Source organism: Amyelois transitella, chromosome 27, assembly GCF_032362555.1.
Source record: "Amyelois transitella isolate CPQ chromosome 27, ilAmyTran1.1, whole genome shotgun sequence".
In the NCBI taxonomy this organism is placed as follows: domain Eukaryota; kingdom Metazoa; phylum Arthropoda; class Insecta; order Lepidoptera; family Pyralidae; genus Amyelois; species Amyelois transitella.
The window spans coordinates 3,726,206-3,753,167 of record NC_083530.1 but is presented as its reverse complement, the minus strand read 5'-3'; the positions used below and the strand labels follow the sequence as shown (position 1 = coordinate 3,753,167).

At 35.7% G+C, this 26,962-nt stretch overlaps 3 protein-coding genes across 10 annotated transcripts in view; 1 reads left to right on the top strand and 2 right to left on the bottom strand.

The window, feature by feature from the left end:
- The window catches only part of LOC106141160 (ryanodine receptor), a 113,998-nt gene extending 106,737 nt beyond the window's left edge, over positions 1-7,261 (bottom strand). For 5 of the 6 annotated variants that reach the window (XM_060952055.1, XM_060952054.1, XM_060952058.1 and 2 more), the window contains exon 1: positions 7,047-7,261. The gene's annotated coding sequence lies outside the window, so the exon portion shown is untranslated. Of the gene's footprint in view, positions 1-5,000; positions 5,102-7,046 lie in introns of those variants that run through there. The other variant, XM_060952056.1, reaches the window with a different exon arrangement.
- Positions 7,262-8,243: 982 nt separating this feature from the next.
- LOC106140383 (uncharacterized) lies at positions 8,244-21,463 on the bottom strand. The gene is made up of 10 exons (XM_060952031.1): positions 21,163-21,463; positions 20,855-21,002; positions 16,338-17,422; positions 15,827-15,995; positions 15,224-15,396; positions 14,697-14,917; positions 14,062-14,226; positions 12,967-13,093; positions 11,048-11,137; positions 8,244-10,718 (listed from the first exon to the last, which is right to left on the bottom strand). The coding sequence occupies exons 1-10, from the start codon at positions 21,235-21,237 to the stop codon at positions 10,167-10,169; spliced, it is 2,805 nt and encodes a 934-aa protein (XP_060808014.1). The 5' UTR covers positions 21,238-21,463; the 3' UTR covers positions 8,244-10,166.
- A 502-nt stretch (positions 21,464-21,965) lies between these two features.
- Positions 21,966-26,402, top strand: LOC106142003 (zinc finger matrin-type protein 5). 3 transcript variants are annotated; one of them, XR_009657436.1, is made up of 5 exons: positions 21,966-22,309; positions 23,011-23,145; positions 23,523-23,784; positions 25,175-25,864; positions 26,199-26,402. XR_009657436.1 is itself a non-coding variant. In XM_060952078.1 (4 exons), the coding sequence occupies exons 1-3, from the start codon at positions 22,183-22,185 to the stop codon at positions 23,774-23,776; spliced, it is 516 nt and encodes a 171-aa protein (XP_060808061.1). In that variant the 5' UTR covers positions 21,966-22,182; the 3' UTR covers positions 23,777-23,784; positions 26,199-26,402. The 3 variants fall into 3 exon arrangements, 2 of the variants coding, with proteins under 2 accessions (XP_060808061.1, XP_060808060.1); XM_060952078.1 differs by lacking the exon at positions 25,175-25,864; XM_060952077.1 differs by having other exon boundaries at positions 25,175-26,402.
- The last annotated feature ends 560 nt before the right edge of the window (positions 26,403-26,962 follow it).

Genomic DNA, 26,962 nt, shown 5'->3' with positions numbered 1-26,962 from the left:
AATCAGGTGAAGATCTTGTTTGCGAGACTTGTACTTTTCCATTAATATTTTAACCGAGTGGATCGCGTCTGTGGTGCTTGCTCCTCTGGTGAATCCGCATTGGTTGGGTGTTATGTTTGTTATTTTTGTCAACCTATTTACGAGAACACATTCCCAGATCTTGAGGGTGTGAGAGGTTAGTTTGATTCCTCTATAGTTTCCACAGTCTGCAACGTCTCCCTTGTTTTTATAGAACGGTATCAGATTGCTGGATCTCCACATATCTGGTACTTTGGTTGTTATAAGGATTTCGTTGAACAGCTTTGTAAGCCACGCTATCCCGATGTCACCCATACTTTTCCACAGCTCCGCTGGAATCTCGTCTGGTCCGGTAGCTTTCCTATTTTTCATTTTCTGGATAGCAGTTTTGACTTCCTGGAGTGATATTGCTTCAACGGGTCCTTCAGGGCATGGGAGTATCGCAAAAGTTTCCCGTGGAAACTCCTCGTTAAGAAGTGTTTGGTAGTATTCTTGCCACCTCTTAGTTATGTCTTTGTCTGTGGTCAACAATTTACCAGAGGAGTTCTTGATGTATTTAGACTTTTTGATATCTTTGGTTTGACTGTTACGGAATTTTGCCAGTTTAAATATCTCCGCATCTGTTTTTGCGTTTTCCAGTTGTTTGTAATATTCATCGTTGGCTAAAGCTCTTGTGACTGCAACACATTTCTTAGCTTTGTTCTTTATAACCCTGTATTCTTGATGGTCACTTTCTAGCCTAGTTTGTTGCCATTTCTCAAAGGATTCCTTCTTTTCTTTTAGATGCGATTTAACATTGTCATCCCACCATGTAGGGTCTTTATCAGTTCTCAGTTTGCCTTTGCTAACACCTAAGATTGCTCTAGCGGTATTTAGACAAAACTTATGAAAATCGTTCCAGAGGGTGTTGCTGTCTTTATGGTCTTTAAGTGTATCCTCTAAGTATGTGCCAACCTGGCTGGTAAATCTTTGGGCTTCTGGTTTCTGCATATTCTGCCATTTAATGCTGGGTTCGGATTTCAGATGTTTCTGCTTTTGGTTCCAGTTTGGTATTTGCAGGCAGGCGACAAGAAGTCTGTGTTGGGTGGTCAGTGGCTCTCCTGGTATGACTTTGCAGTCCCTGAAGTAGCGCAGAATAGATCTGTCGCATAAAAAGTAATCTATTTGTGAGGCCGAGCCACCACTTTTGTAAGTAATGATATGTTCGTCCTTTTTCTGGAAATATGTGTTGGCGATCGGAAGATCGAACTGAGTAGCCACATTCATTATGTCGATGCCCTGACTGTTGCTAGTGCCATAACCAAAGTTTCCGTGTATGACCGAGTCTTTTGGTGCTGTCTGACCAACATGACCATTAAAATCTCCAGCCACCAGTTTTCTTTCCTCCAAGGGTATCATTTGCAGAAGATCTTCTAAGTTTCCCCAAAACAGATCCTTTTCGTTTTTGTCGCAGCCAATCTGAGGGGCGTATACGGAAACTATATTTAAAACCGGTTGGTTATCAAGAGCTAGTTTAATATACATAATTCTGTCGCTTATTCTTTCAACTTTGATTATTCTTTGTTTTAGATTTGCGTCGAGGATGATGCCAATTCCGTTTCTTGCTGTTGACGTGCCATTATATAGTAGTTGGTAGCCTCTTCCAATATCTCTAGACTTTGACCCCTTCCATTTAAGTTCCTGTACACAGCAGATGTTGATATTTCGTCTATGTAATGTATTTGCCAATTCTTGGCTGCGTCCGGTCAGGGAACCTATGTTCCATGTAGCTATGCGCATATTTTTGGCGCAGCGTCTTATTTCGTCGCTTGCAGGGGACGCCTTAGCATTTTTCGCATATGATCGCTTCTGACCGTCGCTTGAGGGGGACGCCCTAGCCGTTATACTTTTTATCTTTCGTTGTGCTTTCATACTAGGAGATTGTTGTTTTTGGCTTGTAGTTTTACAGCCGGTTGCCACCTGACGCTAAGACTGTCACCCTATTCTAGGGTGTGGGTGCCGCCGTTGACTCATCTGCGAGTTCATACGCCGCCTTCCCTTCTATATGCTCCAGCCGAAACACATAGCACTAGCATTCAGCCTCTACTCCAAAATATGTCGGAGAAGCCTGTTGCAGGGGTTTGATAACGGAGTATCCATCTCCGGCCTGTTGGTCCGCGAGAGGTGTTTTATATACCTCCTACTCGGCGTAGCGCCGAGCGTTCCCCTATCCGCCACCCGGGGACGCGTTCTCTAGATGTGAGGCTCATCCGAGAAGATATGTATGTATGTAAATAAAATAAATAAATACCAATTTCATGTAATGTGCTTGTATGCACCAAACTAGCTTAAACATTCGGCTATCATTTAAAATTCTACCCTATAGTATACACAACACATGGCCTTGTAAAGGAACCTTTTCCGGTGACTGGCCAGGCCGAGCAAGGACATTCACTTTCAGGGACACGGTGTCATTTACTTTGGCGATGGAACATGTTTACGTTAACAAAAACTTGTCTAGACTAGACTTGAACAATTTGTATAATAATTTTGCATGCTATTAGGTACATTCCTTTCTTAGACAATTTGTATTATAATTTTACAAGCTTTTTATTACCTTCGTTTCTTCGAGAATTTGATAAATGGATTTAAAATCAAACCTGTTTCCAGAGATTTCTTTCCATTATTTATCCATTTCTCAAAAAAAGGAAAAAAAAACAGTTATTTGCGTTAAACATAGTAAGTAAAATTTAAAACGCTGCAGACCTGACTAAGTGAATAGATTAAAGTAGGAAATCGGACCCCAGGCCCCGAAGAACTATGGTTCTACAACTATGGCTGAGGGTGCAATTGAATGAGAGAAAGAGAGGAATGAGAGAGAGAGAGAGAGATAGAGAGAGAGATGGTAAGTACAACCTTACCTACACTAGTCGTTCGCCGCGAACAAAAAACCTCGCGAACACTTGTAAATTATTCAAAAACGATACACGCATTTTTAATTTCTTCAAAATCAAACCAACGGTTCTAAAGTACCTAATCGCGTTACAAATTAAAAAAATATACATACATACAAAAAATGTTTTTTGTCACTAACTGCGCTCCGGGAATTCACTCTCGTGGGAATTTCGGGTTTAAAACGTACTTTTTATGTTATTTCTGGTTATCTACCAATCATATTGGGGCGAAAATACATACATATTTCGTATGTATGTTTATAACGCGACAACTTTCGTGTAGTGTAAGTATGCAGCGATTATGGCAAGTGCAAAGTAGTGGTCTCTGCCTACCCCTCCGGGAACGAGGCGTGATTTATGTATGTATGTATGTATGTACAAGTACCATAAACCATATTTTGGAGCAAACGTGTCATGATTACCCAATGAAGCGGTGCAGGATTTGTTTAAAAATGTATTAGATCCGACGGAAGCTTACGGGAGCGTGTTGTCGGAGTTGAGCGATAAATAAGCTGTTTACTATGTTATTAAGGACTATCTAAAGCTAATAACATACAGTTCAGATAAATCCAGAATCTATATACCTAAAGAATAACGAGACATTTTGTATTTTGTTCGTAACAAATAAGTTTTTTAGTCTTGTATTTTTTTTTCTTGTTGTAAATCACGCAAAGTCGCTTCCCGCGTCCGTCCCTATGTCTGTATGTATGTCTATCACGACTATATACCTGGCGGGGTAGACAGGGCCAACACTCTTGAAAAGACTGAAAGGCCACGTTCAGCTGTATGGCTAAATTATTGAATTGAGAACCTACAGGAAGAATTCCAAGTTTATTAGCCTTACCGCTTAGTCGCCTCTTACGACATCCATGGAAAAGCGATGGAGTGGTCGTATTATAAAGTGTCGGGAACCACACGGAAACTTTATATTATAACTAGACGCCGCCCGCGACTTCGTCCGCATGGAAACCCTATCAATCCCGCGGGAACTCCGGAATAAAAAGTAGATTATGTTATTCTGGGTCTTCAGCTACCTAAATACCAAATTTCATCGTAATCGGTTCAGTAGTTTAAGCGTGAAAGAGTAACAAACATCCATACTGACATCCTGACATACTCACAAACTTTCGCATTTATAATATTAGCAGGATATTTCGAAGACTAAAATTCGTTTGCTCGTCTGTTGTTAAAACAAAGCGACCTTCTGGCATTTGCAGTGTGCATCTGCAATGCATCGTCCCAGGTGTATTTGTATGCAAAGGTCGGGTTATTGCGTTACCTCGGCAGAATTGTGGTCTAGTTTTAATGGCTTTTTTGTTGCACTGTCAAATTTACATAGGACTTTTCCAGAGAGGGGGAGGCAATGACATCATTCCACTGATTACAAAGTTTCATGAAAATTCTTTTAATAATTTTTATTTGAAGGAGTATCTACTTACATCTTTATAAACTTTCGTATTTACAATATAAGTAAATATAGTAGAATTTCTTAATTGCTTGGGACCACACGACATGACAGTAATATTAATTTCAGTAGACAGAAGACATGTTAATCAAAAAAATATAAGAATTAGCCCCTTTCGCCAAACCCTGACACACTTTAGGTTGCGTGTATACGAATTCTTAATTAGGACTTCCGTGGAATGTTTGTGGTACGCGAATTTAACATTTAATTTAAAAGAATGATCAATATTTTGACTGGATTACAGTCAAATATAATAGAAATCAGTAAATAATATTGTTTGTTTACTTTTTTAGACTGAATCCTGCTTGATTTGTGTTTTTTTACGTTTTAGATACCTAATTGTTCCAACACATTTTTTTTCTCAAATCAAGAATTTTAAATTTTGTGTGTTCTTCCCAGAAATAATAAAGGTAACTACTTATATGTAATAGACTGTTTCTGAAACATCTTTTAAACACAAACTATAAAATGCCCGCCCACTAGCAAACAACGCTAAACCATAAAAACTCAAGTTCCATCCAGCCAGTATTAAAACAAGTGTAACAAAGAAACAAAACGCTTACTACGCGCGTACAAAAACAAACCTTAAAAAATATCCAAAGAGACGCATCCAAAAAATCATCGACACTACAAACAATCGACACGTTCACATCACTACATAATTTAGACACAAAACACGCGTAAACAGTGATTTGAGACAATTTTGCATTTTTCTTCGTGAAAAATCGCTCCCTCCCACGCGCGTCTATCCGCGGCGAACTGCCGCAGAGTACTGAAACTGAAAGCTGCAAAGTAATAAAGCTCCAGGGAGACAGCGTTACCATTCGTTACTATGAATTTATTCATTTTATCGCGTGATTCTGGTAAGTGCCGAGTTTTTTTAGCATTAATTTCTTTAATATCCGATTAATTTGTTTTTGCAACTTGGGATTCTTCTTATAGGCGATGGGCTTGTAACCTGTCACTATGAGACTTTCAATTCTATAAAATTAAGTCATTCATAAATTCCATGGAGTTTCAAGTTTAAGGCAAGCCTAAACTTGGATCTTGGATTACAGTCATAGTGAGAGTTAGTGATATCCCCTAATTTTGTTCAGTTACTTAACGCAGAAAAGAGCATAATTAGTAGGTACGTGGGCTTGGGTACCAATCCCACGTACGGTTCTCTCCTTTCATGCACATTAGTTTACTGCCTTCATGCAATCTTGTCAGCTGAGCTTTCAACGACAATGAAATTATTAGTTTGTTTATTGCCACCCGCCATCCGGGAAATATAACAGGCTTATTCATAAAGAAATAGACGCCTAACGTCTCTGTTTGGTTAACTGAAAGGGGCAGCCAAATACATACGATAAAACATATCTAGTAGGTCAAGAACACCATGCATGGCACGTTATTGTACGGGGTTTGGCTTATTATCACGAGGAATTTGCCAATAAATGTGCATTTACAGTTACATCTTTCAATATTATAATCTAAGGGATATGCTAATGAACTTGGGATTCCTATTGTAGACGATACGCTTGCAACCTGCCACTTATTTGAATTTCAGTTCCATCATAAAGCCATACAGATGAATGTGACTTTTCAGTCTTTTCAAGACTGTTGGCGCTGTCTACCCCGCAAGGGATATTGTGACTAATTTATCTTATTTTATTTTTAAAGAGCTGATGGAAACTTGTAAAACGAAGAAACATTTATAATTTTATCGATAATGCATAGAGTAACTAAATAGGTATCCAAGTTCTGATATATTTTCTTGAGCTAGACATCTATGTATATAAACTCTTCTGTTACTGAGTCACTAACAGACAACGCAAAGTCCAAACCGCTTGGCGTACTTGAAATTTAGCTGGTAAGTTCCATCCTTGATCTAGAGGATCTCCCGAAATTCCCACGGGAACAGAAGTAAACGGGTTGAACGGCGAGTCTGTGTCTTCAATGTGATTGCTAGGCTCCTTAAATGAGGCCCAGGGAGCAAACGAGAGATACCCCGGGAAGGTCTCTCTCATCATTTCGTTTCCTATTGCCAAACTAAGCCAAGGGTCCACCATTATGATTTGGGGCTTTACGGAATTTTTATACATACATACATTCATACACATCATCACGTCTATATCCCTTACGGGGCGGAGCCAACAGTCTTGAAAAGACTGAAACGCCACGTTCAGCTGTTTGGCTTAGAATTGAGATTCAAATAGTGACAGGTTGCTAGCCCATCGCCTAAAAGAAGAATCTTAAGTTTGTAAACCAATTCCTTAGTCGCCTTTTGCGACATCCGTGGGTAAGAGATGGAGAAGTCCTATTCTATTTTCTATTGGTACACGGCACGATATTTTTATCTTTTTCAATTTAGCTAGCCACAATTAAGTGATTGATAACACCGCGAAACCCTTAATTAGTTAAGTCATTAATTTGATCGTTATTTAGTGCCTATAACGCTGACCTACTCAAAATCGGCACTAAGCCAATCATAGATTGATTTGATTACCTTGGTTACTCAAGATATTGCATTATGTAATAATAATAACATGATATTTTAAGATGTTAGGTTAGTTTTTGGATTGATATAGAACTTAAAAGATACAGGGGCAAATATGTTTATAATAAGAAAAAAAAATGACACTTACCACATGCGCTGAAAACGCATGAAAAATCCGTAAAAAATATTAGCGTTGAATACACTGTTCACACATTTTGCACGATACACAGCCGAATCACAATCGTCCTAATTTCGTATACGAAAAAACTGTTTTTTTTTCTGTTTTTAATTATCAGTGGCCTTTCCAGTCGGAATCGGGGGTTCGGAATTTAAAATCCCAATTTTTCGAACAATCCGGGCTGCTCGGGCGCCGCCGGACTTGAATTTAGAATAAGGAACGACCGCGCATGCGCGTGCCGGCCTTTCGCTATAAATACTTTCGCTGGGCGAGAACTACCAACCAATTAATAAAGACCTTCCACAATGATATGCCAGGAATGAAAAGTCCGTAGCCAGATCTCCTGAAAAAGCTCAAGTTGAGCTGGTCTCTTTATATTTTGACTGCGAAACGAATATACGAACCCAGCCGTCCTTTCCTAATCATTCTACTTCCTCAAACGAGTCATCGAACTAGTTTTTCTAACTTTAAGAATGAATTTTGCAGTTTATCTACAACGGACTGAAGAAAAAGTAGTAGGTAGATGGACAATCAAATAATACGAGGAGAACCTTTATTAATTTCTAGAAACAAGCCACAGACGAGCGTTTAAAAGGGAATAAATCTCCAAAAATAGATTTTAAATAACCGTTGTTAAAATTCACTCGCCGTGTGGGGTGCTTTATGATAGAACTTGTCAATTTCTTTTCAATTGATTTAAAAAAGTTTACTCAGTGCGATACGAGTTACGTATCAGTGCGCATTCTTATGAAAGATGTTAGCGACGTAAATACACAAACAACCTTCTCAAACTCGTTTGGGTTTCTTTGTGTGTATAAAAACCTTTATATCGTGGGCATCATGGCAAAGGCTTATAAACTCATTAAATTCTTATTTAAGGCGATGGTCAGGCCACTGTCACTATTTGAATCTCGATTCCATTAAACCATATAGCTGAACGTGGCCTTCCAGTATTTTCGAGATAGTTACAATCTGTCTACTTCGTATGACTACGTACTTTTCGATAAACAAAGGACTTAAAAAAAACCAGATTCAAAATTCCATTCGTTTGGCCAATACGTTGACACACAAAAAAGACCCATAGATTAGATACATCAACATAATAATAACCCTTTTTTACTCGGGGGTCAAAACAGTCGATAAATAAAAGTCCTTAGATTATTAAATAAATATTTTATTTTGTTGACGTATTAACAATTGGTGATTATACAATTTACAATTGTTACACAACTCTTGCTAATCAAAGCTATTGGCGTAGAATGTCTAATTCTTGAAATGACAAAAATATTAAGGAATACTTAACACATTACATTACTTACAACACAGTAGAAACTTATTTTCTTGTGATGCAGGTTAAATAATATAAATGCCATTATTCATTATTTTAATAAATACTTTTGTTTACCTATTAATTTACAACAAATACGTCTTAGTAAGATAACTTTACAGATGATTTCAATCGCACAAAGTCTAGATGTCTAAACAGCCATTTCATTGACACATGTGGTTAGTCTTTTTGCGAAAATTGTCATTTTGAGAATCAGATATTCTACGTGTAAACCAACAAACTACTAGTGTGAAGTAACTTAGTGATAGTAACAATATTTATAAAAATGGTCTCAATGTAGGTCCCTGAGATGACCATGTACGTAAATTCAAAGCAAACATTTTTATAAAGTTGATCGAGTAGCGATATATATCGTCTTCTAAATTTTAGGGTTATATATTTGATAGCATCAACATTTTCGAATCGGCTGTACCGATTTTAATGGCGCTTCTTTCGGCATATAACTAAAGTAACAAAAAAAGGAACCACACAAAAATATACTTATACTCATTGGCATAAAAAATTTCATTGTGTCAAAAGAAATATTATGCCTAATGACCATTATGCGTCTGAAAACTATATACCAAGCTTATTAGTACGTACTTTAAATGTATGACAATATTAAACGTTAATTGTTATTGTCAAAGGCTTTATTAAAAACGACGGCCATTCGATCAACCTAAGAAATCCGTTATTATTATAAAATCTAATTCAATCACAGATAAAATAACGATCACCGACACAAGCTATTTTAAAATTACTTTAAGGATCTAATTTAGAAAGATTAATACCTAAGATAATCACAAACGTAGTTATAGCTATATTTCTGTCTCTCAATTATAGCGTGGACGATGGAATCGATGATTCTAAGAGACATCATAAAGATAATAGTTGATATACTGTGAAAAGTGTAGTTAGTAAAAATTCTGACACCAAATAAAACAAAGACAGACACGCACCATGCAGAAAAACCATCTCTATGGCCTCAAGTTAAAAATTATAGTGAAAGTGAGACAAACAATATTTTATTACAATAAATTATATAATTTAAGAAATATTAAGACAATTTAGTAGAATGACATATCACACGAGATCGGTAGGATTATAAACATTATTTATTATCTTCTGTATTAGAAGCAGCATGAGTAACTTCTTGTTACACACTTCCATTACTTTTGATAAAAACACTCCCAAAATTTAGGACCTCACGAAAGTGGAAGAATAAATACCTAGTAGTGAAATTAGTTGTATAAAATTAACTCACTCACAAATAAAAAAAAGCTGAAGCATTGAATTGATACACAAAATTGTAAAATAAAAGAGATGCAAACCGATAAAAAGATGCTTACAAACATACGATTAACTGCAGAATATAAAACGAGAACCGTTTCGTTTTTGCGGTACGAAAACTTACGTTTTTTTTTCAAGGGGTGTATGTCTTGCAAGCTTGGGAAAATTGAAGAGTAAAATATGACTCTGTTAGCACAATGACGGTAGCTCCAGAATCTAATAAAAATATAAATTTCATGAAATAATCATTTTAATTTTGTGTCCAGTGCTTACTTGTGTAATTTCAAGAAATGTGTATATCAAGGTCTGAAAAATATGGCTCGATCTCTTTGACAGCTGCTTTGATCCTGCTGTCAAAAAATCGAGCTATATTGATGGCCTATACTTTAGATTTCATATGTTCGGTAAGGCCTTAGTAATATAATAATTTATTTATTATTATCCGTTTCTTAAGGTCTAAATCAAGAAGCTAATTACAATTTTTGAATACCACCAGCGGTTTCTTCTACCACACTTTCTTGTTCCGTATCAATCCTCGCCTCAGCACTAGGTATAACAATAACGTCTTCCACAGTTTTGGCACATTCCAACTCACACACATCCTTTACCGGACACGTATCGCAGTTATCCATATCAGTCTTATCCCTTAAATTAGATATACCTTCATTAACAGCTTCCATATGTTTAGCTACATCGAAACCTTCGTGTACATTTTGCGTATCAACATCAGCTGTAGTACAAAAACTTTCGATTTCAGAGCAAATTCTTTTGACGTTCTCTCCTAAACACACATCTTCATTATTAGTAGAAATTCGTACTAAAGTTTGTGAATTCAAATTGACTAATGTGTCTTCTCCTAAAGTGAATATGACTTTTTGTTCGTCAAGTATTCTTTGTATTTCTGAGTCAGAGTTATGAGTTTTAAGCTGTAAGTCCGAAGTGCTGGCTTGGGAGAGTTTCATGTCGTATATGTTTGATTCGCTGCCCATTATTGACGTTGTAGAGGCGTCTAAGGCTGACAGCTCCTGAAACCAAAATAAATTATTGTATGTTATATTTGTTGTATTTCTTTACATCTTACAATATGTTAATAGTAATATCTTAAAGTCAACTATTTAGTAAAAATATATTTTTGATAAGTTCCAATCCCGCCCAGGGCATGACGAGAAAAGAACTTTGCCTGCGTCTTGGATGTTTATCTATGTAAGTATTTATTATAAAATATAGTATCGTTGAGTTAGTATCTCGTAACACAAGTCTTACTTCGAGGCTAACTCAATCTGTATAATTTGTCAAAAAAAAAACTTTGTATTCACAATTGTGCTATTCACCACTGTTAATACAACAGAATTACCTGATCGTCTCTATAACTACCGACGCTTCTGGAATGGCGGTGCTTCTTCAAGTTCAAAGCGGAGTGGGGCGAGTGTCCATCCACTGATTCCTGTTGCCAACAAACAATTATACTAAAAATGATAATTTTTATACCATTGAATAGTAACAAGATTTGGATCTATCACCTATTTTGACTACTATCAAAATGTATGCATACAATTCACGCCAGTATTCTTTAATCTGATCAAAGTGATGAATCACGTGTGAAAGATACGTGTTTAATCACTTCGAATTTTTATTCTGATCATAGAATTTTTTACTTTTTCGCTAATAGATTTGATGAAATGTAAAGGGATACATCACCCTGATTAGGAATATCTGATGAGTTATTGGAAGTGATTTTGAACTTTGGTCGCCTCCTACGACATCCACAATAAGATATGTAGCGATTATATACTCAGCAGTAATTAGTTGTCTTTTAGTCTTACAGAAAGACTTTGGAGTCCACCTGTAGTGTGTAATTATTGTTGACGTTAAGAATTAATATAGAAATATTTCATAAAAAATAAATGAATGAGATTTTATTTTATATCGAGTTGTCCCTCTTATTTATCGTGCTCTTTCTCTCTCAAACACACATAGTTGTATCTAGACAGAGACATACGATATAACCCACGTTTTGTGTGAATTGAAAATAATTCATGTCTAAAATTTATACAGGTAAAATAAAGTAACACTACCACAAACATATAACAATAACAAGTGCAAATAGTTTCTCATTGAAGTTTAAGCTGAATATCAACATCGAATACCCATCACCTTGAGGCCAACACCAAAAAATAATTAAGACAAAGCAGAGATGAAATGATATTTTCAAGTGCATGCAAAAAATCATGTCCAATTAAATAAGACCCCAAAAAAATCTTAACCTACAAGCGAAAATTGATGAATGAAAAAAGTTCTTCAATATACTTATTGTCAATCCAGCTGCAATATTTTATTAATGTGCAATGAAGATGTTATGAGGTGTCACGAATAATTGCACAAATAAACACAAACAAACTTTACACCTAACAAAAATTCCGTAGCCCAAAGCAAATCCCTTTGCTTTGACATTACATAGTGGAAAACCATTCGAAAATCAACCAATTAGGGTAGTCCCTTAAAATTGGAGCGCAGCCTGTTACTTAACTAAATTTATAATCCTATGTAAGCGATGCATAATAAGGATTTATGAAATTAATCACGCAAATTAACCAGAGAAAAAAAAAGCATTCCAAAATTCAGGCTTACATCCAGCAAATAAAATTCTAACACCGAATACTAAAAAAAAGCAATTAATTGAATAAAGTTTTCATTGTTTTTTTATACAAATAATCTACGAAACGCACGTTTAAATTTAAAAAAAAGTGTTAATTGAAACATCAATCATGCCATAAAATGCAATGTTAATAAAAACACATCCAACCATTCCACATATAAAGAGATAACCTTTCTTTTGGTAACTAATGCTTGAAGGCTGATTTCGTAATCAGGTGGTGCGGTCACATACAATTTGGAATAATGTAAGACTATTAAAAGTTGTAAGTACTACATCGCAAGTGATGGTATTTCAAATAATAGGTATATAAATTATAAAAATCGAAGACCTGATGCAACAACTATAGGAACAATGGAAATTGCACCTTAAGGTTTTCAGCCTAATGATCATTTTATATTAGCGCTCGAAGGAAAGAACCCCAATATAGTATATGAAGAATTTTTTAACACTCCAATAATTTGAATCTTATCAAAAATTGTTAAGCCACGCACACGAAGTGGCGGGCATCGGCTGGTTAAATATTAAATATCACAATTTTACACGTCACTGAATTGCTCTAAGTCTGACTGTTACCAAAAGTTGCAGTTATCTCAATACTAACATGCCAACATCCTTACCTTAAATCTGTTGAACTGTCTAAATTTCCCTCTTTCTTGCGCAACCAAACTCCTCAACGATTGCGTCCTAGGGCATTGGTTGTCTTCAAGCCATTTGTACGTGCCAAACAACTTTTGTGTGTCCGCCCTAGGAAATAGGATTCAATTTATCGTGACGGCTAGCAATATTGCATTAGGCGTATGTCTAACACATTGTTAGACGTAAATTTTATAGTAGCCATAAATTTTGCGGAATAAATTTGTGTACAGAAATAATAAAATGATGAAGGATGCGTGAGTTTAAGAAATTATGAAAATATTTGTTTTAAATCCTATTGCTGAAAGCTCCCCTTTTTACATGATAATTACACACTTACATACCACCACTCACAATATACTGTTAAAATATGCTTCAAATATCGTTTCCATATTCACAAAATATACATACACATGGACATACAAATTAATGAACAATGAATTAAGACAGTCAAAAGGGTGTATGATAAATTATTAAGATAAAGAAAGTATATGTAGGCACAAACTATATTATTGTAAATAACAAAAAAAAAAACGAAATATATTAACGGAATCTTATCGAAGTACCAACGTTATTGCTTCCGAAAATGGGTTGAAATATATTCTTCGACAGTTATCTATGGTTGATTTAAAATATTGTATCGTTGTATAACCTACAATAAACTTCCTTTGCCTTCAAAACAAAATGAAACAATATACATAAGCTACCACATACCAAATATAGAAATCAGTGATTGCACTGCACTTAAGCATTGGTGAAACCAGTCACCGTTTCATTTTGTAAAGAAACCAGGAATAAAATTTTATATTCCCTAAAGATCTCTGCAAAATTCCTATACTTCCTTCCCGATCAAAACGTCAGGAAAAACGGTATGTTAGAGTTAATTCTCATTTACATAAATTAATAACTGTCACAAATTTTTGGCAAACACTCGATAATTTACTTTTTAGGGACTGAGAAACTACGTTTCTCATTTCCACATCCATAACTCCCTTCAAGAACGTCGGTTTAAAGTACTCTCGACCGGACCTTTCACCAGGGCGTCTCTTTTATATTTTAAGGATAATAAAGACACTTACACATTACAAGGTGCGGTCAACAGCTTCTGCAGATTGGCAAGTGTCGGTCTCATGTCGGATATGGGTATTCCCCGGCCCCACAACAACTGAGCTATACATTTGTTGAGAAGAAACATTGCGTAATGGAATAACGTAGTATCCCCTCCTCTTGCATATAGCGGGATGCTGGAAAAAAACAATATATGAATACATAAAGTCACGTCTACTTATATACGTATCTTGAGGGGTAGACAATGCCAACTGTCTCGAAAAGGCCACAATCTGCTGTGTGGCTCCATGATAAAATAAACAAAATATGAATTTCAACATTTATAAACCTATCCCTTGGTCGCTTTTTACGACATCCATGGAAAGCAGATTGAGTGGCCCTATTTTTTTCTATTGGTAGTACTACTACTACTTAGGATTCCTCTTTTAGGCGATGGGCTAGCAACCTGTCACTATTTGAATCTCGGTTCTATCATTAAGCCAAATAGCTGAACGTGGCCATTCAGTCTTTTCAAGACTGTTGGCTCTGTCTACCCCGCAAGGGATATAGACGTGATCATATGTATGTATGTATGTATGGTACTACTAGGTACATTATATAAAAAAGAAAGGGACACAAAAAAGGTGAGAAATATAGAGAAACTTACTTGGGGTCAGGCAAATCCGGGGTGATGTCCAATATCTTGGTGGCGGATCCTAACAAAGTGATTTTATATCTCAAAGGCTGATTCAACACAGCCGCCGCTAGAACTGTGGCCTGAGCTGCTAAGCCGGCTGATACGGAATCGCTGACGTTGGAAGTTCGCGGGGATTCGTCACCGCAAACTGGCAGGCGAACGTCGCATATCGTCCATATTGACGGCTCTTTCTGTTGAGATAAAAATAATATATGGGGATAAAGATTAATGGAAGAGATTCCCAAAACATTTTCTCTTATAAAATGGGTGCAAGAGATCGATAATTTCGGCGGCGCGACGAGCGAGTTGGCGAGCGATCGGTTTTAAGTTTTAAGTTTTTTTTTTGTTTTAACAATTATTCTTGATTTTGTTTTTAGTTCTATTTATAAATATGGTTTCCCTGACATACCCCGATTTTTGTTTTTATAATTTTAATGGTTTTTCTGATGTAAACCGAGCACCCCTCAGTCACCCAGGTACTAGTTACCCAAACTTACCTGTTCAATATAAAATATCTGGTGCAATTGACTCAATAACTCCTGCCTACGGGTTAGTAACGCGGCGTAGGATCTAGCAGCTAATTCCCGCATCGCCGCGCACGAGGTCTTCGCTTCTTTTACAGTCTCAGTACTGCGTGATAGGCTGTGGTAGTTTTCCATTAGTTCTACGCCTGCAATCGATGACAATTGTTTATTTGTCTATTCTTTATTGTAACATTTACAATTTGTAAAATAATTTCACATACAAAAAAGAATAAGACCACTCCATCTCTTTCCCATGGATGTCGTAAAAGGCGACTAAGGGATAGGCTTACAAACTTGGGATTCTTTTTTAGGCGATGGGTTAGCAACCTGTCACTATTTGAATCCCAATTCTATCATTAAGCCAAATAGCTGAACATGGCCATTCAGTCTTTTCAAGACTGTTGGCTCGGTCTACCCCTCAAGGGATATAGACGTAACCATATGTATGTATGTAACAGCTAAAAACATAAATAGCTTAACGACAAAAATAAATAAGAGCACGGCATATGAGTTGCAACAAAATAAGGTTTGGAATAAGTCAATTTAAGTACCGGCCACTGTCTAATAAAGACTTACCAACATCCTGATTCTCTTCCAACAGTTTACCGTGCCTCTCTTTCAGTCTCCTTATATTAACCAGCTTGCTGTCTCTCTCGTCCGCTAGTATTATACGCTTGAAGCGTAGTATTTCTATTTGTTTTGTAAGTCTAACGTATTCGGACCTTTCAAACGGGGATGGTTTTGACTGAAAAATAAAAAATAGTTTAAAATAACACAATTATTCTCTTACAATAATAATTTATAATTAATAACACAACTATCTCGATATTAAGATTAATAATAAAAGAAAACAAAATAAAAACACACATAACGTTTATGATGATTTAACTGCAGAGTCTATTATTTAATACTGATGAATTTGGAATGATATGTAAGTACAAGGAAACGTAAAGTTGCCTATATGCAATTTTTTATGCCGTTAGGGCAGGTTCAAGTGTTTTCAAGATAAGTCTTTTTACAAACTTGACTGTACAGGGGAGTTTTACGCCAAAGCCTTATGAAAACAGTTTTAAATAACAACACTCACCTTAAAAGACAGGAGATCATTCAGTTTCAACGTAAGCCGAGGTCCATTAGAGACGATAGGCCTATCCCCCTTAATTTTACCGTTCTTCATACTCAAATCACTTTGTGACGCCGTTTTATTCTTATCACTATCACCATCTTCCGTAGAGAACAAACTCTTATGCGATTTACTTTTCGCCCTCGATTTGAAATCAATCTCTTCATTTCTTGGCGTTTCATTGGCTAAAGCAGATTTTGTATAAATCCTCTCTTTAATTTCTTGCACCGCCTCCTGTTTTTTCTTAATCGAATATTGTAACAAATGTAGCTTCTGCAACTTACTAGCATTATAACTGGGCCTTATTTCTGATTTCAAAAAACTCAACGATATATACCTATACTTAGGTACTTCCGATTCGTTCCTTAAATCATAATTTTCAGCTGTCTCGCTCATATCTATATTGTTATCGGCTAAATCCTCATTCGACGATGTCTTGGAAAAACCGAAGCAATTCAGAGTACCCGTAGGCAATTCTTTGACATCTAAACTATCAGGCGAATGCTCGTATATGTAATTTGGATCATTCTTATCTTCTTTCTTCTGAGCTATGTTTAGACTAGTTGAAGATTTAAGAGTAGCGAAATTTTGTTTCAAACCTCTTTCTACTGGACTATTGCTTTTCGAATACTCTTTATCGATTCTTCTAGAGTACTTACTAGGCGATATCGATCTCGCTTCTCTAACTTTGTTATACTGTATAAATTTAGGTTCTAGTGTTATCTTCGAAAGATTCGTTTTCCCCGAAGAGCTGGACGACAGAGATCCGTGTTCTAATTCGTTCTCCGGCGGGATTATATCTAATTTCAAACTCTTGTAGGAACAAAAGTAGCCTCCGTGCATTTGGAATACAAGTGTATTACTTTTGAAACAGTCTGAGGTGAAATTTAAAGCTAGGTTGGCCCCTATGTACCGCAGCCCCGTGAAATACACGCCCCACGTTTGTATGACCGTGTCGTGACATTTCTCACCGTCCTCCTGAGAGACGTGTGGCGTGTGACACCATATCCTGATGACAACGTTCGTTGATGACATGCGTTGGGTTAATTCTGTAAATGAGTTAAAAATAAAAATATTAAGGCCTCTGACACAATTTTGTCTAATATACTCATAGTATTATAGGTACTTTTAAGTTATTTTATATGATGTCCATATAGATATGAGGCTAATAAATTTGGGATTCTTATTTTAGGCGAGGGGCTAGCAACCTATCACTATTTGAATCTCAATTATCATTAAGCCAAACACCTGAACGTGGCCTATCAGCATTTTCAATGATGTAGACGTAATTATACGTATGTATGTAATCTGATAGTGGTGGGCGCCCATTTTGGACCGAATTCCTTTCCATCAAATAACGACTAACATTCACATATCGACATTTGAAACAAAAATAATCATAACCCATCCACCGACACGTCAAACTTATGATAAGTACCCCGTCTTTTTTTCTACTGGGCAGTAGCCAAGTCATCAGGCTTGGGTGGGTATCAGCCTATCACATCACATTCCCACCGCCGCACAGAACTATCATTATAGTCTACTTTCTATCATCAAAAATCAAAAGAACGTACGTAACCCTAAAAAATAAACCCTTATCTATGGATTGTCTCATTAACAAATGTGTCACTCTAATTATGCACATATTAATGTTAATTTAATTGCGTTTCCGTCGAATCAACGGGCGTATATTCGTGTCAAACAATTACGATAGTTATACCTAATTACAAAGCAAATTTTGTATGTTAGGTTTTATGTGGCATTATTTTATGAAAGGATGATTATATTATGGAATGCAATTAAACACTCAAATTAAGGTAAACGATCTTTATCTACCTATACTAATAATATAAAGCTAAAGAGTTTGTTTGTTTATTTGAACGCGCCAATCTCAGGAACTTCTGGTTCGAATTGAAAAAATATTTTTGTGTTGAATAGACCATTTATCGAGGAAGGCTTTAGGCTATACATATAACATCACGCTGCAACTTTAAGGAGAGAAGAAATAAGGGAAAATTTGAGGAAAAAAAACGGGGAAAATTATTCATCCTTGAGGGCTTCAATGATGCCCAAAATAACTATTCCACGCGGACGAAGTCGCGGGCATAGCTAAATAATATACTTACATAAAAGGTTTACTAAGCCAATAACATGAAGAGGAAAACCTCTATGATATGCATGGTGATACATACTTATATCATTTGGGGCGGCCATACCAACTGATAACATAAACAAACTCCTATCGATAGTTGCAACAGTGTGAATATCTCGATATCTTTATAGACAATACATTGAACATTGAAAGATCAAGAAATACCAAGCAATTTCCTAGGGAATGTGCCTATCAATCCACAGGTCGCATTTCCATTACTTTTAACTAACCTCACAAATAGAAGAATTTATAACACATCTGACTAACTACTATGAGCAAAATTATTTCTATAGTCCGCTAGACTTTATAGTTTGTTTATATGAAACTTGAGCAAAGGTAAAACATACATACATACAATATTAAGTCAGGTCTGCTAAAATATTTTGCCAAGTTTAAATAAGTCTCTCACAATTTATTTATTATCTACGAATTATATACAATTCCTAGGAAATGTATACATCTCCCAGGATATGTATGAATATTATATGTATTAAATAATTTTTAAAACAATATTTTATACATTTCCTAAATAGCTTCGGAATTGTATACATTTCCGTTAACATAGATACATATTAACATAAATGTAGCAGTGTAGATTGTTTCGCCGCTTTTTCTACACATGCGCTTTTGAAAGCGGTAGTAGATATTATTAGATTTAAGTGATGTGACGTCAATAAGTGATACTTTATATCTAATTTTTAAAATAAATCTATTCTATTCTATTCCAAGTCTCACAAAGACTCAAACGCCACATTGTTGACTGAAAGCTGTATGGCTTAAAGTTGGAATTGAGGTGCATATAATAGTTCCGATTGTGCAGATGTTCATATTTGGTTACCAAAGACCAGCTCCGAAGGTGGATTGAAGGGAAATAAAATATATTTGAATTTGACACTATTTTAATCTCGATTCTATCATCAAACCGTGCAGCTGAATCAAGCGTGCCTTTCAGTCTTTGCGAGGCTGTCTGCCCCGTAAGGGATAAAGACGTGATTATAAGTAGGTATATTGTATTTAGTAACCTATGTATGTTGCATTTAGTGCAAGGCAGGGTTAAACACACATACATGCAAATACAGTTCAAAGTTATCCTTAACCCTATTATCAGTGAATCATGTGTCACGCAAACTGACGTAATGTAGTTCACTGGGATAGCCAGTGCGTTTACTACGCATTTCGATTTTCTTATCAAGGGTCATTGGGGCCGGAGCGTCAGTAGTCGAAAGGTTAAGCTGCCCAAGGGACGCACAGGTTCAAATCCTACTTCAGCCATAACTTTTGTTTTGAAAGATGTACATTAGTTTGAATGTTATTTGATGGTCAAGTGAGGGAAAATATAGTGACAAACAGCGAAAGTAGAATCTTGTAACTTGTAACATCGTGAAGAAACCCATGTAACCGTGATCCAATATGGGTTATGTTTCCCTGTAAGAGTGTAGAGGTGAGACAAGAGTCCCTTCGTTTAAAACCTGACTCAATGATATTTCCGAATCATGGTATAAGGAGGATTATGGTCTCCTCTCCAGAGAGGTGAGGATGCAACCGTACCTAGCGCCGGGAGATGAAGATTATCATTGCTCTTTGTACTAATATGACTTTCACACAATTGAGACCAGGTTCATTCACTAACATCAAAGGGCTCTGAGGTTAACTGTGATAGAAAGAGAGAGAAAATAAGACACATTGCCTTTCAACTTTCAGGAATAAGGGTGGAGAAGCGGGCATAATGACCACATGGGGATGATGCAACCAGGACAAACACATTAACATTTAATATGAAAATAAAATTAAACATCTTAACGTTCATAAACTAATTAAGCCTTCAATTATAATGCGGTTTTTTCTATCAGAAGCAGAGCTCGTTACCAGCAAAAGTAAAAAGGCATTATTAAAGACGATGTGTACCACCTTAGACTTGATCTTGCAGAATAATGTTAAATGCACTCAAATTCTTAACTGGTAACTGTTAAAAAGTAATTACTTATGATGACATTCAGTGCCATTGAAATGATCCAGATGGTATGTGTAATAATGACCTGGAGTGACTCCAAACTAACTTTTATGACTCTAACCTATGAAGCTTGAATCATGATTGTTATAAGATGAAAATTATGAGAGAAGATGAAAAGAAGAATAAGAATGAAACAAATTGACATTATTCTAAAATGCCAGAAAAATAAAGCCACACCATGTGATTGGGAATAGGTTGCTTAGAAAATTTACAGCCAATATTTATAGTGGAGTCCATTTCATAGGAACTATTATAAAGATACAGCATTGCAAATAATTAACTTTTGTTGATTTTATTGAATAACTCCTTTTTACTAACCTGAATCAATTTCTTTCCATTTTGGGTGAGGAGAAGATATTCTTTCACTAGTGTAGAACGGAGCCGACATGGTGGTGTGGTGCAGAGTCAGGTAGAAGCTGCACTGAGTGTGACACCATTCTGGGGGTCGTATATTGTAGCCCACAATCTGTTGAATGGAAGGAAAGTAGTCATTTGATTAATATCATACTTACATAAATAATCATATATTTATCCCTCACGTGGTAGGCAGAGAAACAGTGTTGAAAAGTCTTAAAGGCCACTTTCAGGTGTTCTGCACGGCACAAAATATTGCTTTTGTTATTTACCTGTACAAGGCTTCTCAGACGAAGTTGCTGAGTCGCCAGGGGCGTCCACTCTCGACATCGGGGTCTCCCAAACATAATAATTTGCACTAACAAAGATCACAATACAGACATAAGGATAAACGAACTCAGGTTTCTTCCAATTTTACTGGCTGTGTGTGACAGTAATACAAATACGCGGCATTTAAAATCACATGGTAATTTGATTATAATAACAAGTAAACTATGCAAAGCTATAAAAATATTCAACAAATTTACTTTACTTGAATATTTCTCAACAATGCAAGAAGTCTGTCAATGTCACTTAAAGTTCTTCTGTACTGTCATTTGTCATGTAATTTTTTTCTTTTCTTTGTTTTGGCAATCAAACTTCTTCTTGATGATGAGCTTATTTTAGAGTCGGTCATCATAAAATTTTACTTTTGTATTGGTCGAGTAAAAGCAGTAGATACTTTACTTCACCCTTTCTCAGGGCTTTTTGGGACAACATCAAAAGTCATTAAATCTGTTAATGTAACACTAATTAACACTCGTGCTTCTCCACGAACACTAAATGATTAATAACCCACACTTAATAATTATCAATATCAATAATAAATAATAATGGTCCATCGAAACCACATTTAAAACAAAAGTATTTAGAGTGTAGATGTGGATTATCTTAATTAATCATTATTTAGGTAAAGCCATGATTACTTTCAACTTCCTTTTTCCTATGCTTATTTTTTTCTCTGAAAACTGTCATGTCAGTCTTTTGTTTATCGATTTATTTGTCATTGTCAATTCGGATTTGATTGATTGATTGATATCTCTGAGATTTTTCTTAGATTTTTATACGAAGAGAGCTAATTAGGACTTATGCTAGGATTTATAAAATCACTGTTCTGAAATGCTGGAAAACGAGTTTTCTGAGTAATATTGATATCTATAAATACTACCAGTGCGACCCGGCGTGGGCATCAACAGACAAGCTTTTCGTTCGAGTACGATACGAGTTCCAATTCCAATATTTTTTTCTACAGTATGGGAAAGAGATATTACTGTAATTATTGTGATAAAAATATGGTAGCGACACCTGCCATAGTAAAAACACATAACAAAGGTATCGTGCATCAGAAACTGGTTCAAGAACATTATCAGAAATTTAAAGGTTAGTAGCAGCTTATACCGTATTTAGTAAGCGCTATTGTTATTGTAAGTGCTGCCTGGTTCTTTTGTACTTGTCTAAAATGTTGCTCATTTTGCTCACTTAATGATTCTTGTTATTATTTCTAAAGATCGGCCGACTACAGGCTTTTTGTAACAATTGCTGTGAATCAATTATGTTAACGCTGGCTTAAGCTTTAAACTAGTTTAAACCGTCTGCTCCCCCACATGAAAAATATCCTTTCTATCGTCCTTCTCCTTACTCCACACTATATGTATTCAAAATTATAAATGAAGATTGTTATGTTGTTTTGACATGAAATACAAACAAAACACACTTTTAGTATGGAATATGATATCTTTCAGGCTTCAAAAGTTAACTTAAGGGGAAGCAAAGATGTGGGTGTGTGTGTGTTTGTTTGTTCCTCTATCACTTAAAATCTACTGGACAGTTTTGATGAAATTTACTACATTCTACCCTTATTCCTTATTCTTTGTAGTAAATTTCATCAAAGCAGTAGATAAGAATTTCGTAGAAATTCCCACTAGAGCAAAGGTAGTTAGCATATTATAAAACTTCAATTTAGTATTCATCAGTAAACTATAAAGTCTGAGAACACACCTTCAACATAAATACAAAAAATCATGCCTCTTTCCCAGAGAGGTAGGCAAAGACTACTACTACATACTAACTTAAAATTCCAGACCCGGAAACAATACTAGCTGAAGAACAGAAGAAGAAACCGTGTCTCCGTTTTGCCCGAGGAGAATGTCAGTTTGGAGGCATATGCAGATATTCTCACTATACGCAAGAGCAGATCAATCAATTAAGAGAATATGGTAAGGTCCAATTAAAAAGTTTATAAGTTACTGGTTGTTGCACGCGACTTTGTTTGTACACTAACATCACAATACAGTTGACCTCCTGTATTTTGCCCCTAGAGGGGTGGAGAGAGAATTTATTGTATGCCAGTATTTAGGTTTGACCAAGCCTAACACATTTGGTTATATTTGTAACTCATGTGATTGCAGATGCCGAGAGTCAATATGTCAACTTTTTCAAGAGTTTCCATATATCTATACTAATATTATAAAGTTCAGCTTTATAATATTAGAGTTTGTTTGTTTGATTGAACACGCTAATCTCAAGAACTAATGGTTTGAAATGAATTTTTTTAAGTTATATTTATTAAATTATATTTTCATTTTAATTTCAGTGTTAACAAAGAACAGATCAAATTTAGACAACCACTCTCCATCATTTCAAGATCTCTACAACAAACTGCTTGACGGAAGGAACGCACCGAATGTCAAAAATGAGAACACTGTTTTGTATGACAGCAATGGCTTAACCCATGTTCTACCTTGGACATATAATGATAGTTTTGATGCTATGGAAGGCCTGCCGCCAAGTATCAAGAAATTTAAACTGGAGGATTTTGCCAATACGAAGATAACTGAGTGGGGGTAACGAGTTAGGTATGAACCTAATTTCAATTGTATCTTTATCTAAATTTATCATTAACATAGTTAATTATGCTTGAAATTGTAAATTTAGCTTGATCTATTGGTCTTAAAAATATACTGTCGAATTGAGAACCTCCTTCTTTTTTGTAGTCGGTTAAAAATACAATAAGTACAGACCAAGAAATTCACAAATTCCTATAAAACTTCGCATTACGACATAAGTAGGAAGGTTTGGTGATATTGTTACGATAAAATAGGCCATCTTTTCTCAGAAACTAGTTGTTAAAAAAAAAAACAGTAATAAAAGGAAAAAATAATGTAATAAAAAAAATACATCTGTTATACAGCATGTTTCGCCAAATAAATAAAACATCAAACATGTGGCTTTCTCCTTGTAGTCCGTGTGTATGACATAGGTGTTTGTGTAAATGCCAATACTGGGTAGTTGATGAAATGGAATTCAGGCTTTAAAAGTGTTCGTGGCTGTACCTGAAACAGTTGAACGTAAGAGGTCGAATAGGTCTCCGGCTAAGATGCGCAAGTAATGCATGTGGTGACACCTGAAATCTCATCTCGGTTACCAGCGATGGCGTGGCTACGCGAGGCGTATCGTGAATCGTCAGCTCTCCCTATAATAGGGATGAGACATACAAACCTAAAGGGAGATAAAAGAGACTTTGTAGGGAGGTAGTCTAAAATAAGAACCCAAGTTAAAATTATCATTCCTTTTGATTGATTTCTACAATCGGTACGGTAGGAAAAGATATCAGTTACCATTCAAGCTTACAAAGCTTATAAAAAGATATTACAAGCAAATCAGTCCTTTGAGGATATAATTTTTTATTATAATACCAATACCTTTTGAATTAATATCAATGATATTAAAAAACACATTTTTATCAACAGCATTGATTTTTAACTAATTGTAACGAGTGATATTTTTCTGTTTCGTAATCCAGAATACAAAATTCTTTAGTTTTGTAATACTTGTTGATGTATAATGTCCCTAAAAATTAAAAACAAATGTATTTGACGGATAAAAGTATCTGGAGTTGTCTGTTGTCAGATACCCCAAGAACCATGAAAATTTTTTATGTTAAAAGTTGCAAATTTAAAATATTGTTTATAGTTTTGTTAATACCTTTATAACTTGCGGCTATAAATCGAACACCACAAGTAGGTTTCTTGATAAGAAAAATTTATAATATTTCGGATCGTTAAATTTTGTTATATATGTATTTCATAGAAAAAATATTCAAAGATGAACCTGATTCTAAAAGTAATGTGTAATTTTTTTTTAATATATAACTTAATATTTGGCGAAGACATATCTTGCCATCTTATATACTTTTAAACTAACCAGAATTTTCGATCATTTAATTTGAATGTGTAAAATTTACAGATTAGTACAGTCATATTACTTTGTGGGACAGAAGTCAAAACTGACAAGGACTTGGGAGAAATTTCAGAATTACCTCCAATTCCAATTTCGAACGAAGCTATATATTATAATGATAAAACACCAGAATTGAAAATAATTTACCTCGATAACCTAACTGAAGACGATCAAGATAATGATATTAATAGCGAGAATCATTCGTACCGTAGAATATTTCAAGGTGTCAAAAGTCTGTACGATTTGCGTGATACCAAAGTAATGAAAAAAAATGTTAAACCTTTTAAGAAGAAAGTATTGAAATTGTTGGATTTTCTGAAAACTCGTATGATGGCTACTATTTATTTTCAAGACCAAATAAAGGGTTTGTCAGGGAAGAAAGCGCACCCGGATGAGATTACGAAAATGTTTGCTTTGCTTCAGGGGCACGTGCCCGCCTTGTGCGATTTGAGGGATAGAAGGAAAATTATTAGAGCTCTGAAGTAATTTTTTTCTTCATTTTTGTCTTTCTCTCTTCGGGTCTAGAGGATTGTGAAACTGCGAGAGAAGAAATAATTCCATTATTTTTCTTACTCCTGGCTTAAGTCCCGGTTACATCCTCACTTCTCAGCTTGGGGTGTTCCTTATTGACCATGATCCAAGTTTCAGGACCGCTTGGTTTTTTCATGAAGCATCTGACCTCCGAAACCTTTGCAGGTAAGCCTAATCTGTATTGGATCCATGGTTACACATCCAGTTACCTGAATGTGCACGTTTCCTCGCTATGTTTTTCCCCACCGTAACAGCATCGGTTAGTATTCAAACGAATGTACATAACTTCGGAAATAGTCATTGGAACATGGCCGGGGTGGGATTTGAACCTGTGCTCTGCGCATCACGCTTTTTAACCGGGCATCTTACCGATTCGACCACCGACTCTCTCCACTTTTAATCAACATACCATTATTATGACTGTAACCGCAAAGTCAAGTTTGACGTTAACTATAACAAAGTTAGAAAATCTGTGGAAATTAATTTTGTGTATTTTTAGGTGTGCAAAATTTTTCCGGACCAGTCAATCTTGCCAGTTTCAAAATAATATACCCATGAATACTCTCATTATAGACCATCTTCAAAAATGGCCGCCAGTGACAGGGTGATTTGACATTTGATTTCAAGCGGACCCAAATCCGTGAAGGCTGAGGGTGCAACTCATAATTGTATGAATTAATTGATTAAAAGTTTGTTTTAACTACATGGTTTTATTCTTTATTAGCGTTCCCATCGACATGTAACAATACCATAACAATACCAACTCTGGCAGATTTCTTGAGATATTTCTGTAGCCGTACATAATTTGTTTCTATTCATTCATTCATATAATCCAGCCAGCAGTCTTTTTCTGATAGGACACGTTCAGCTGTTAGGCCTAATGGTGGAATTGAGATTCAAATAGTAACAGGTTGCTAGCCCATCGCCCAAAAGGAGATTCTCTAGTTTATTTTACGACATGTGAAAGATACGGAGTGGTCCTATTCTAAAATGCTGGGCGCCACACGGCACCATCTGCAGGTTGACCATATAAATTTGACTCGATTTTAATGAAGTTTACATACTTGTAGTGAGGATCGATTGAAATTTGAAAAGCATAGATTTGTTTCATGTGCAGTATTTTTTGTTGCAACACGCATTTGATCGGATTTTATTACGTATCCAATCCAATATTATATTTACTACCCACACAAAATGCTGCAATGTTAGGTATTTGTACTTATATATTGCATCTCGCAGAGTGATATAAAACAATGACTGCGT

What these genes read in the sequence shown, in the direction of transcription:
- LOC106140383 (XM_060952031.1), bottom strand. Translation starts at nt 21,237, where the DNA reads ATGTTTGGGAGACCCCGATGTCGAGAGTGGACGCCCCTGGCGACTCAG. An exon ending in GGAAGAGAATCAGGATGTTG is followed by an intron (nt 15,397 to 15,826) that starts GTAAGTCTTTAT and finishes CATCGATTGCAG; the next exon opens with GCGTAGAACTAATGGAAAAC. An exon ending in CCGGATTTGCCTGACCCCAA is followed by an intron (nt 14,227 to 14,696) that starts GTAAGTTTCTCT and finishes GTTTTTTTCCAG; the next exon opens with CATCCCGCTATATGCAAGAG.
- LOC106142003 (XM_060952078.1), top strand. Translation starts at nt 22,183, where the DNA reads ATGGGAAAGAGATATTACTGTAATTATTGTGATAAAAATATGGTAGCG. An exon ending in ACATTATCAGAAATTTAAAG is followed by an intron (nt 22,310 to 23,010) that starts GTTAGTAGCAGC and finishes TTAAAATTCCAG; the next exon opens with ACCCGGAAACAATACTAGCT. An exon ending in CAATCAATTAAGAGAATATG is followed by an intron (nt 23,146 to 23,522) that starts GTAAGGTCCAAT and finishes TTTTAATTTCAG; the next exon opens with TGTTAACAAAGAACAGATCA.